The following is a 13,229-nucleotide window of genomic DNA, read 5'->3' as shown; positions in this document are numbered from 1 at the left end:
CCCAGGATTAAGTAGGAACCACCTAGAATTTACCATGCCCTTCACTGACCCACACTTATCAGCTACTGCACAAAGTAGGCAAGAGAGTAAGTAAAGATCATCATTTTTTAATAAACAGGGTTGTGGTCTCTGGCTGAGGAAAGGCATAACCTGTTGTAAATTACAAAAAGGAAAGCTCTTTGACAGGGATGGAAAGCCCTGAAAGCCAGCATGAGAAGTCTGTTCCTTGGGAGGTAATAACATCCCAAAGTCTACTAGGATTTTAGGTTCAACTGCAAGACTGTCTTTGCATACAAACAGGACGAGAAAGTCACACCAAAGAACCGAGCAAGTCATGGGCAAAGCAGTTGGGAAAAAAAAAATGAAAAGGAAAGAAACATAAGAAACCAGGGAAAGCTGCAGAATGGCGAGGAAACGCAGAGAGACGCCTAGGAAGGATAAGACGGGAGGAGGGAGTCGGGGAGGGAGGGGAGAGGGGAGAGAGCTGATCACGGACGTCAGGAACAAAAGCTCCAGCGGAGCCTGGCGAAGGCACTAAGGGAGCATGGGGTGTTTTGAATAATTATTAAAATTAGCATGTGTCTGCGCCATCCTGTGGGTGTGGCGCAGAGAGGAGTGTAAACTCTAGCGAGGCTGGAGCAAACATTGGATTAGCGGCAGCAGCCTGCCAACCTGCCCGAGGAGTGCGGGGACCAGCGCGCTGCACGCCAACTAGCACGATGGCCTCGTCTCAGGGGAGAAACGAGCTGAAATTAGCCGACTGGATGGCAACTCTGCCGGAGAGCATCCACAGCATCCCCCTCACCAATTTAGCCATTCCAGGTAGGCGCGCAGGGGCTGCCGGCTGGGCGCTCGGCGTCCGCTCCACCTGCCCCGCCCTGCTTTATCTGCCACTAAGTGGTAACTTGCCACGATGCCTGCGGGTGGGAAACTCGTCTTCCAGGGTGGGTCTCAGGCCAGGCAAGCGCGTGCCTGGTAGTCTTTGGCTTCCTGGCGTTTTCCAAACCTCTAAGGACCGAGGCGCTAGAGTCAAGGTGACTGCTTTTCTCCTGGGCTCTGGAAGCACGTTGTGTGCGGAGGACTGGGGCAGAAGAGAAGCTGGGCTCCAGGATGGTGCCTCGTGACCCCCTCCTGTGGTTTTCCCTGCAGATTTGGGAGAGTGGGAGCGATTTCTGGGTCTGTGGGGTGACCGTGTGCGGTGAACGCGAGCTAGTGTCAGGGGCTCGGCTCCAGTGCACGGTCCTGAGTCCATCCCTGGCACGGAATTGAGCGGATTGACAGATTCTGAGCTACAGTCATTAATATTCGTCCCTAATCTCCTTTAAAAAGACAAAGCGCTTCCCGAAGAGTGATGAAAGTTCAGGGACTGGAGGCGGCGTGATAGCTGCCCTTGAAAAGGAGCCCAAGGGGGCGACGGGCAGAGGGCACGGTTTCGTATCGGCGTGGCCCCGGGGAGCTGGCCAAGTGGACCAGTCTGGTCCAAGTGCGTGTTAGCAACACACTTCTCCAGGTGAGAAAAGCAAACCCTTGCGGATCTTGCGTTTGCTGCTCAGGACAGAAGCTGGGCAGGGGACCCTGCTTGTCCTGGAGGGGAGGGGTGGGATTAACAGGCAAAGAGTAGGGGAAAGGTGACTGAGAATGTGTCCAGACAGCCTAGAAGGAAGGAAGCGTGGACAAAGCGAGGAAGAGACGCGAGGGATCAAGAAGCTTCAGCTTGACGTGTGCGACTTGGACCAGAGACGGCAGGTTTCTAGGGTGGAAGCTCCTAGCAACCCCTAGCTCAGGTATCCAGGAGGGAGGGTCGTTTCAGGACAGTTTACAACAATGACAGCTGGGGACATGGTCATACTTCATTACCAATTTGGCTATGCAGTTGGGCTGGGGGAGCACACACCTGATCTTTTCAGAGCTGGGCTGGAGGGCAAATTACTCATGAACAATTCACTTCTGGCCCTGGGCTGAGTTGGGTTATTAAAATTCAACCTTCTGATTTACCTCCTCTTGATGTCCCCATCCAGCGCCCCCTCTCAGCTACTTGGGGAAAACATGATAAAGAACAAAACACAACAAAAACAAAAACAAAAGAAGGGTTATTTTGAAAATCACTAGATGCTCCCACCAACAGTGCTGCCATTGATCAGTTGTTGCTCAAATGAATGGTTGTTAGTCAAGTAGATGTTTGGCAGCAATGGCAGGCACAGGCTGCACTACAAGTGCTATCCACAGAAGGGGTTGTCTCCTTTTGTCCTTCTTCAACAGAGAGCTTCCTACAAGCCAGGGATCTCCAAGGAAAAGAACCAACCCCAGCTTCTCCATGCTGCACTTACTGTGCTACCTAGGTGAGCCTGGGGATTGCTCTTTTCAAGGAGACAGTAGAAAGCACAACTTGGACATAACTCCACTCTCACTTCCACAGTCATCCCCGTTCCTTTTCTTCCTTCATTCTTATTTGGATTTTAGACAGTTGCTTTCACAGTCTCCCCTGAATGTTTTGTATGCATAGAAGGTAAGAAGGGCGATCACTGTGATGCAAACCTTCTGGCAGGTGACTCTCTAGAAATGCAGAGTTAAAAGCCTAAGTTTTCTTGTCTAGTTCTGAGAGATGGTATCATACCTTTCTGAGCCTACCTTACATTTCTGCAATATTTCACTTTTCAAAGCTCTGTTATGTACACAAGCTCACATAATCCTCCCAAAACCTCATGAAGCAGGCAGTGTGGGCCCTATTGCCTCCATGTCACAGATGAAAAAACTGAAGCTAAGTGAGGACTTACTATCTATCCCTATCAGTTCAGGGATCTGACCCCTTAATTGGACCTTTGGGAAGATACCCTAAAAATTTTGGAGGGAAGGGCTTTGTGATTTGCATCTGGATGATTCAGCAGCAACTATGACTAACCAGGGTTAAGAAACAAGGAACTAAGCATTTGTGGGAACAGAGTAATCTTCCTTTCCTCCCCTGGGACGAAATGAAACCTGAGGTGAGAGACTTTGGTATTTGGGCGATCTTAGAGTATAGGCGTAAAGATGATGGCATTGGGCTTCCATGGGAATTTATATTGTCTTCCTAACTCCTTTTGGTATTATACTCAAATGAATCCCCTGTAAAGCTTCCCCTTCTCCAATACTTGTGAGAAAAAATAGACACAACATATTTCATTAAATCTATACTCCTGAATACCCCCATGTTTCTGTAAATTGGTTTGGAAGATCCACACATATAAAACCAGGTTTAAAAACAGGTTTGGTACCTTTTTGCATTACTCAGCACTGAGAATTTTTGGAGGAAAAAAAGATATTCAAACTTTGATAGTCAGAGAAGACTAATTGGAGACTATTAAACACTAATGGAATAATTGCCTTAAAATCATGCTAATAGCTTTCTGGCTGCTACATGTTTACTTGGCCAGTTGCTACAGCTCAAATTAAGTAATTATCTCCACCATTTAAAACCACTCCTGGTGCACCACACAAGTGTTTCTGTTGAGGGGAACTGCTGCTCAGTCATCCTCAAAGCTTCAGGTTTTCTTAGGTAAAGCAGCTGGAGAATGAAGAGCTGCCTAATTATAAGGCTACCTACCTGAGGCAGCTGACCCAGATTACCCAGAGTTACAGAAAAAAACAATCGGCAAGTGTGTGATATTTTCCACCAGAGCGTAGTTCTGGTGGTCTTTAAATATTTCTCAAATATCTACATTTTGAATGCTTTCAGAGTAATCTCTCAATAGCTGTTTTGCATTTAAATGGCTTCATGATATGATAGTGACTGGGGTGAGGAATTGTTAGTAATTGGTGTTAGTATTTCACTTTCAATTTATTTTTTAAAGAAATGACAAAGCCAGAACACATTGACAGTTACATTTCAGCCTTGTCATTTCTTTCTCTCTCTCTCTTTCTCTCTCTCTGATGGCACTAAACTAAGTTTTCATTCACGCATATTTGTTTAATAATGGCATTTTGGATTGTGAATGATACTGCCTTTCACTATAAGCAGGTGAGAGAGGATAAACAGAGATGGAAGTAGGAAGACAAAGTATAAAATTTAGGTAAAAGTGAGACTGATGAAAATTCAGTTTCTCTGAAGCAGAGTTCTAACTCTGTAGTCGTGGTGGCTCCAGAACTGTTGTAAAGAGATTCATCATGGGAACAAGTAAGGTGTTGGTAATCTGCGTCTGTGACAGAGAGTCATCCTGTCCAAAATCTAAAAGCTTGGGAATGGTTTAGCCCATGGGAAGGGACTGCTTTGCATTCTCTAATATGTGATAAAAATCTTTTTCATATAGTGCAGCAAACTGACTATGTAATAATAACATATTGGCCAAAATGTTGTAGGACTGGAAACTCAGAAAGAGTCTATGTTTTCTCCAATGGGGAATTGTTGATTGTACTTTAGATGAGGAACACAGAAATGATGATTATGCCTGTGAATTTTGTTCCTTTCCTTTAGAAAATGCAAATACCAATTAAAAACAATAGGTTCACTAAGGGAAGCTAAGTGTTTAAACAGCTCTGAGTTTAAACAGCTCCAAGTCTCTGTTCTTGTGTCTGATGTTACTAGCTTTTAATTTCTTCCCCCAGCAGTGATCCCTTTTTGTTGCTACCTGTGTTCCTGGAGACAACCATATTCCTCTTCTTTGTAATTTGCTATTTCTATTTTACTTGGATTAAGTCAGTCCCTAGGATGTGTCTGGGACTGGGTCTAATTGTACAAACTTCTAAAGAACAAAACCAGAGCAGTTTCCCCGTCCCCCTCCAATTTTTGATGGATAGTGATAAGAAATGAATATTTCAAGGCAATAAAAAAGCAACAACATTGTTTAGGATGAATATGCCTCTTGTTCTGCCTCTCTGATTCCCAGGTTTTTTTTTTTTTTTTTTTTTTTTTCGAAAAAAGAAAAATTGAACAATATCTAAAACATAACTTGTTCTACTAGGACTTTTCCTGATGAATTGAATCCTCTACTATTGTTAATGAATGTAAAGTGTTATGTATGCTATTTTGCCATTCACAAAGCATCTTCCTATGCACACATGTGCTTTTTCCACATTCTAACAATAATATTCTAAGGCCTTGTGACTCAAAGTTGGTCCAGAGACCAAGAGCATCAGCATACATGTGGGCTTGGTAGAAATGCTGCATTTCAAACTCTGTACTTCAGATCTATTTAATTACAATCTACATTTTAACAAAATCCCTAGATGATTTATACACACACATTTAAAGTTTGAGAAACACTGCTTTAGTGTAGCTCTAAAGGGGTTTTATGTAAATGTCAGAGCCAAATTTAAATATACTTTTTTTTACTAGGCCCTTTTTATTGGGCCATGCAGTCTATATATGTTTCCAGATTTATAATCATGCTTAAAGCCAGAACACCATGTCTGACTCACAGCTAATGGCCCAAGTTAGGGATATTACTGATAACTGACGTTAGAGGTCATTATGTACCTTGAGCAACAAATATGATTTAATTGCTACTTAAATGTTCAAATTTGGTCACTGTGATAAATGTAAAACCTTTCCCCTCATTTCCTTAAAGTCTTGCTGCTTCTTATTGGCCATCAATAGCATTTAAAATCAGTCCATCTGGTAATACTAGTGATACCTAATGCCAATTTAGGAAACATTTCTATATTGGCTCTTTGTCCATTTGGAGTCATTCTTTGTTGGGCACAGGACCAGCTACTTCTGTTATAAGTTACAAGTTGATTCGTTTAATCCATAAGCTAGACCTTTGCAATATTGTTCTTGAGTAAAAGTGTCATCATGAAATAATGCAAAACGTAGCATCAGAAAGCTATCAAAAGCATCAACATCAAAGGTAAACAGTAAATTGGTTTTCAATAGAAAATGATTAATCTTGTTCGTATTTGCAAGCCACATCTCATTTATTTGAAGCATAGCTTACATGGAATAGAAACATACATAACAGCTTATAATTCACTAGATTGAATGTCAGTTTGTTTGATACTATAATTGTTTTAAAATAGTTAAACTTCTCACACACACAAACAGCCCTCTAGTTGCTTAAATGGATACCACAATGTTCATACGTTAAGGCCTATATACTTTACTCGTATAAAAATGTATTGTAACCTTACTTAGAGTTTATTTACCCCTATTTAAATGTCAACTCCACCCAATCAGAATAGAAAGAGCAAATTATAACGAAGATGAAAACTGTTGAGTGCCATATATCAGCAATGACAATGGGGAATATTTATGAGGGAAGACTAACAAATGGAGATACACTGACACAAAACGTAGTGTTCCCTACACTTGACCAGACCAAAAGTAAAATCAGAGTCACGGCAACTGTCAGCTGTTCAACTCCTTCCAAATACCTCCTTAATGAACTTCCAAATAGTTCTAGAAATCTGGATGATCTATAAGCCAATCATTTGGGCTGGATTGATAAATCAGTCTTTTGGGTTACACCATGGTATCTGTCATTTTCCTTCTTTCCTGTTTTGGGAAAGCTCTGGAGAGCTGTCACCTTTGCTCCTTTGACATACAGAGAAACTGTGCTTCCGTAGATTTATGCCCAAAATAACATAACCACTAATAGCTCCTCCAGAGCTTATGCTATGTCTGCAGAGGCCCAACATTGAGCATGTTAATGTCTAATGGGTCAAAGGCTCCCAGAGCTTGGTCCCCCATTGTGGAAGCTGCTGATGCCAACTTCTAATGCTGACCATGCCATCGCTGCTGAAGCCCTGAGTGCTGGCACTGCCAAAACCAAGCATCCTTTTGCCTGGTTTATATTGATTATGTTGTTGTTGCTACAGTACCCTGGAACTAAGGTTCGATTTTAAGTGGCTGAGCAGAGAACAATATGCGGAACAGATTTTGTTCTCTACATTATTCTCAATGTTGCCTCACTCTGCATCTACACATATGTGTTTGTACTGACTTCGTCTTAAGATAACTTCTTTTTCAGGAAGCTTCTTGATTTTTTCTTGTTAGTAGACTTCCAGTGGGTACAATCTAATCATTCCTTTAGACAGGTCTAGAGAGGGACACAACTAGGGCCTATTATTTTTCCCACTGAGCAGCCTGGGATAATGTAAACAAAGCCAAATAATCTGACATCCCTAAAGTAATCCCTAAGGGCTCCAATGTCTGAAAGCACATTAGTAGCTAATTGATGTGCTCTGACCCATCAAGAAAAGGTTAAATCTCTCTCTCACACACACACAAGTGCATACACACACAAGTGCACACACACACACACATTTTAGTTCCGTGGCTTAACGGGGTAAGCTTTGTTTGCTGGAAAATTTAACTATTACCACCAGTGAGGATGCCTCTCACCCAAAAGGTTACATTTTTGGAAACCAGAGAACATGCCACCATGATGAGCACTCAAGGAAGTCCTAGACATAGTCATTGGAATTAATGTCCTCAAGAAGTTTATAGTCTCCTCTCATCTCTTCTGGTATGGATAGGGTTCAAATCAATTTCAGAAGAGTGAGAACCAAAAATTATCTATATCATATATTCCAGAAGGAAGGGAAAAGTGAGCAAAAAATTTAATCATGGTTCAGATGGAATTTTGCTGCCAGAAGCTTTTTACAGCACCATATGTTTTTATTATGCTCTATTAAGAGAGGAAGATAGGTCAGTGAGAGAGGTGCAGGAGGAGATGGTTAAATATTCTTGAGAAGCAGCCAGGATTAGTCACCTCCGGAGGTCAGGTACTGAAACAGATGGCCCGTGGATTTGTTATGTGCTCTTGTTATGTTCCTATATTTCATTACAGATCCTGTGAGTGGACAACTCTTACAACACTCTATCTTAAATGCCAGCTAATGTTATGTTTTACGTAGAATAATTCTTTCTGTGAGTTAATTTTTATGAAGCAGTTACATTTATCCTTAATTAACATTATAAAGGATAATTTGGTTCCTCCATTCACTTGAAAAATTTTTATTTCATGAGGCAAAGTGGATTATGGTAAAGGGTCATCTTAATTTCCTGCTGTGCTTTCCTGGAACCCCCCTATGGCTTGTAAGGTAGTGGAGAGAAAGATGCACTTGTGGTCCTAGTGGGCAAATAGGACTTATCTCAATGTATGTCTCAGTCCATACACCCATGTTGCCATTTAGAGGAGGAAGAAGAGTAGAAGGAAGATAACCACAGCTGCCTTAGCAGGGAGTTAGCCCTAAACACCCACCTGCGTGACCTACCCTGGCCCTTTCTCAGGAAAAAAAAGACGGTCAGGGAAATGTAAAGCTCCTGCCATGAATGTTGCTTGTTTTGTTTAGTCTTCATCACCCCTTCGTGTCCTCATTTCTCTGCTGATAAAGCCAAGTTTCTTGGTCCCGCATGAGATTCACACCATTGGAGATGATCTTAATGCTCTTGTCTCACTTTTTTCTGTTCTATTTACCTGGAAAACCCCAATTCAGTTAAACTCAACTTTCTACCTACTCAGATCCCAGAAAATTTCAGTGGATGAACATTATTGGAGAAAAATTACACAGCTTGGTTGACTGGACTCACTGGAAATTTCTGACCGTAAATTTTAAATGGGTATTCAATACAGGCAGAGAAGCTTAATACACTTCCCTAGTAAATTCATTTCTTGTCTCTGAGATGACAATTTTATACCTCTTCTTGATCTCAAATCAACACCTTCCTACTTCATCTATACTGATTACTTCACATCTTATTTTATATTAAAGAAAGGGCTCCATTGTATTAAATCACATTAAAAGTTAATTGATGTACTCTTACCCATCAAGAAAAGTTTAAATCACACACACACACACACACACACACACACACACATTTTGATTCCTATTAATTCTTCCTTCCTACCTCATCTAAACTGATTACTTCACCTATTATTTTATATTTAAAAACTGGATGCAAATAGACAAAAGCTTCCTCAGTTTCCCACCATTGAACCTACAATGCATCTATTTCTATATTACTTTGCATTTCCTTTAGATAAGAGGAAGACCTGGACCTGCTCATACCTAAGCTAAGTTTTTTCACTTGTGTTCTGGGTCCCATCCACTCAAATCTCTTCAAAGCTTACTTTTGAATTTATCCACTCTCTCTTTCCTGTGTCATCATTTTTCTCTACCTCTATGGTGGATCATTCCAGTCAGCACACAAATATATGTAATAATACCCCTTTTTAAAAAACAAACAAACAAAAAAAAAGATTTGTTACCACATCTGTTCCTCAATCACTAAATGATTTCTCTGATACTTGTAAAAATATCTTCTCTGCCTTGAGGTTGTTATATCTCTTTCTCTCCCTAGTCCATGCTAATCTCATTTCCCCATCACTTCACAAAAATTGTACTTATCAAGGTAGCCAATGATCTAAGTTTGCCACAGTAATGGTTAATTCTCTATCATCTTATTTGACCTTTCAGCAACATTGATGTGGTTCACCACACTTCTCTTCGTGAAACATGTTATTCCTTTGGCCTCTTAGTGCTTCTTCTTCTTCTTCTTATTATTATTATTGTGGTAAAAACTATAACATTCATAACAGGAAATTTACCCTCTTAAATTTTTAAGTATACAATACAATACTGTATTGCTACCTTAAGTACAATATTGTACAGCAGACCTCTAGAACTTTTTCATCTTGTATCACTAAAACTTGATACCTGTTGAATAAAAACTTCCCTTTTCCCCCTCTCTCCCAGTCTCTGGCAACCATCATGCCACTCTCTGCTTCAATGAGTTTGACTACTAGATACCTCATCTAAGTGGAATCATGCAATATTTGTCCTTTTCTGACTGGTTTATTTCACTTAGTATAATGTCTTCAAGGTTTACCCATGTGGTAGCATATGACAAGATTTTCTTCTTTTTATGACTGAATAATAGTACATTTGTACATATATACTATATTTATCAATCCATTCATCCATTGATATACATTTAGATTGTGAACAATACTGAAGTTTATTGGAATGAGAATACAGATCCCAATTCAAGATCTCAATTTCAATTATTTTGGATAAATACCCCAAAGTGGGATTGCTAGATCATGTGGTAGTTCTATCTTTAAATTTTTGAGGTAATTCCATTCTGTTCTCCATAGAGGCTGCATAATTTTACATTTCCACAAACAGTGTATAAGAATTCCAGTTTCTCTCCATCCTTGCTAACACTTATTATTTTCTGTGTTTTTGATGATAGCCATCCTAACAGGTATTAGGTGATAGCTCACTGTAGTTTTGATTTTCATTTCCCTGGTGATTAGTGATGTTGAGCACTGTTTCATAAACCTCTTAACTATTTCATGTCTTCTTTAGAAAAATGTCTATACTTGTTCTTTGTCTAGTTGTAATAGGGTTATTTGGTTTTTGCTATTGAGTTGTAGGAATTCCTTATATATTTGGAAATTAATCCCTTATCATATATATGGATTGCAAGCCTTTTCTCCTATTTCATCCTGTTATTTCCTTTGCTGCAGAGAAGGTTTTTAGACAGATGTAATTCCACTTGTTTATTTTTGCTTTTGGTGCCTGTGGCTTTGATTTCGTATCCAAAAACTCGTTGCTGAACGCAATTTTATAAAGCTTTCCCCCTACATTTTCTTCCAGGAATTTTACAGTTTCTGGTCTTAAGTTTACGTTGTGTGTGTGTGTGTGCGTGCGCACATATAATATATACATTTATGGGATAAAAGTACATAGATTGCATAATGGTCAAGCCAGGCTTTTAGGGTATCTATCACTCAAATAATGTACATTGTAATTTCTCTGCATCTCTCCCCCTTTATCCCCTCAACGTTCTGAGTTTCCATTGTCTATCATTCCACTCATTACATCCATATGTACACATATTTTACTACCCACTTATGAGTGAGAACATGCAATATTTGTCTTTCTGTGTCTAGCTTGCTTCACTTACAATAATGTGACCTCTACTTCCATTCATGTTGCTGCAAAAGAAGTGATCATATGATTTTTTATGGCTGAATATTATAGTCTTCTGTTGTGTATAGATGCCACATTTTCTTTATCCAATCATCTATTGTTGTACACTTAGTTTGATTCCATATCTTGGCTATTGTGAATAGTGCAGAGATAAGCATATGAGTGCAGGTGTCTTTTTTGTACTGAATTCTTTTCCTTTGGGTAGATGACCAGTAGTGGGATTGCAGGATCAAATGGTAGTTCTATTTTTAGTTATCTGAAAAATAACCATGCTATTTTCCATAAAGTTTGTACTAATTTACATTCCTACCAACAATGTATAAGACTTCCCTTTTCTCTGCATCCTTGCCAACGTCTATTTTTTTTTTTTTGTCATTTTAACAATAATCATTCCAACTGGTGTAAGACAATATCTCATTTCACTTCTAATTTGCATTTGATAATTAGTGACGTTGAACTTTTGTTTATATATTTCTGTTGGCCACTTGTATGACTTCTTTTGAAAAATGTCTATTCATGTCCTTTTCATTTTGAGTTGATTTTTGTGTAAGATAAGGATCCAAAATCATTATTTTTCATGTGTATATCTAGTTTCCCAGCATCTTTGTTAAAGAGACTATCCTTCCCCATTGTGTATTCTTATATCTTATCAAAGATAAGTTAATGGTATATGTGATGTTTTATTTCTGGTCCTATTCTGTTTTATTGGTCTTTATGTCAGAAATATATTGTTTTGATTACTATGCTTTGTACTATGTTTTCAAATCAGAAAGTGTGAGGCCTCCAGCTTTGTTTTTACTCCTCAAAATTATGAGTTTTTTTTTGAGTCCTATGGGATTCCATATAAATTTAGGATTTGGAGTCCTATGTGGTGCCATATAAATTTAGGATTATTTTTTCTATTTCTACATGAAAGGCCATGGGATTTTGATAAGGATTGTATTGAATCTGTAGATTGCTTTGGGGAGTAGTAACATTTGAGCAGTGTTAAGTCTTCCAGTCCTTGAACATATGATGACTTTTCATTTGTTTGTGTGTTCTTTAATTTCTTTCTACAATGTTTTGCAGTTTTCAGTGATCATTGAAAATTTGTCTCCTTTGTTTTTATTCCTAAGTATTTTGTTCTTTTTGATAATATTGTAAGTGGGATTGTTTTCTTAATTTTCTCTTCAGACTGTTCATTGTTAGTGTATAAAAACACAACTGATTATTTAGTGTTGATTTTGTATCCTGCAATTTACTAAATTTGCTTAATTCTAATAAATTTATTTATTTTTTGGAATATAGGTTTTTTAACATATAAAATCATGTAATTTTGCTTCTTCCTTTTCTATTTAGATACCCTTTTTTTTTTTAACCTAATTACTCTGGCTAGTGTATATAATATTATGATAAATAGAAGTAGTAAGAATGGCCATCCCTGCCTTCTTCCTGATCTTAGAGGGGAAGCCTTGAACTTTCACTATTGAGTATGACTATATGTAGCTTTTATTGTGTCAAGGTACATTTCTTTTATACCTAATTTGTTGAGCATTTTTTTAATCATGAAACAATGTTGAATTTTATCAAATGCCTTTTCTGCGTCTATGGATATGATCATGTTATTTTTATCCTTCATTCTGTTAACATGGTGTATCACATTAATTGATTTTTATATGTTGAATAATCTTTGCCTCCAAAGGATACATCCCACTTAATCATGATGTATGATTCTTCTAATGTGTTGTTGAATTCAGTTTGCTAATACTTTATTTAGGATTTATTCATTTATGTTTATTAGAAATATTGGTCTATAGTTTTCTCTTCTTGTAGTGTCTTTGTCTGCCTTTGGTATCAGTGTAATGCTGGTCATGCAAAATTAATTTAGAAGTGTTCACTCCTCTTCAGTTTTTGTGGAAGAGTGTGAGAAGGATTGGCATTAATTCTAGTAGAATTCACCTTTAAACCATCTGGTTCTGGGCTTTTCTTTGTAGAGAGATTTTAGTAACTAAATCAATCTCCTGACTAGTTATAGGGCTGTTCACATTTTCTGTTTCCTCATGATTCAGTCTCGATAGGTTGTATGTTTCTAAGAATTTATTCATTTCCTCTGGGTTATCCCATTTGTTGGGGTTTAATTGTTTATTGTAGCATCTTATAATCATTTCTATTTCTGTGGAATTAGTTGTAATATCCTCTCTTTCAATTTTGATTGTGTTTATTTGAGTCTTCTCTCTTTCTTTAGCTAAATGTTTGTCAATTATGTTTATCTTTTCAAAAAATCCCTAGTGTGGTTGATTTTTCTATTGCCTTTTCTATTTATTTTATTTATTTCT

At 38.6% G+C, this 13,229-nt stretch overlaps 1 protein-coding gene across 1 annotated transcript in view; it reads left to right on the top strand.

Annotated features, from left to right (window-relative positions):
* The first annotated feature begins 471 nt into the window (after nt 1–471).
* The window catches only part of PLCXD3 (phosphatidylinositol specific phospholipase C X domain containing 3), a 195,626-nt gene continuing 182,868 nt past the window's right edge, over nt 472–13,229 (top strand). The window contains exon 1 of the mRNA XM_012435460.3: nt 472–822. Within this exon, the coding sequence (XP_012290883.1) occupies nt 720–822 (103 nt within the window). The 5' untranslated portion in view covers nt 472–719. The remainder of the gene's footprint in view (nt 823–13,229) is intronic.

The sequence above is a fragment of the Aotus nancymaae genome, unplaced genomic scaffold (assembly GCF_030222135.1).
Source record: "Aotus nancymaae isolate 86718 unplaced genomic scaffold, 86718_ANA_hifiasm-v0.15.2.pri h1tg000014l, whole genome shotgun sequence".
In the NCBI taxonomy this organism is placed as follows: Eukaryota; Metazoa; Chordata; class Mammalia; order Primates; family Aotidae; genus Aotus; species Aotus nancymaae.
Note: the sequence above shows the minus strand (reverse complement) of the source record. Positions and strands in the feature narration are given on the sequence as shown.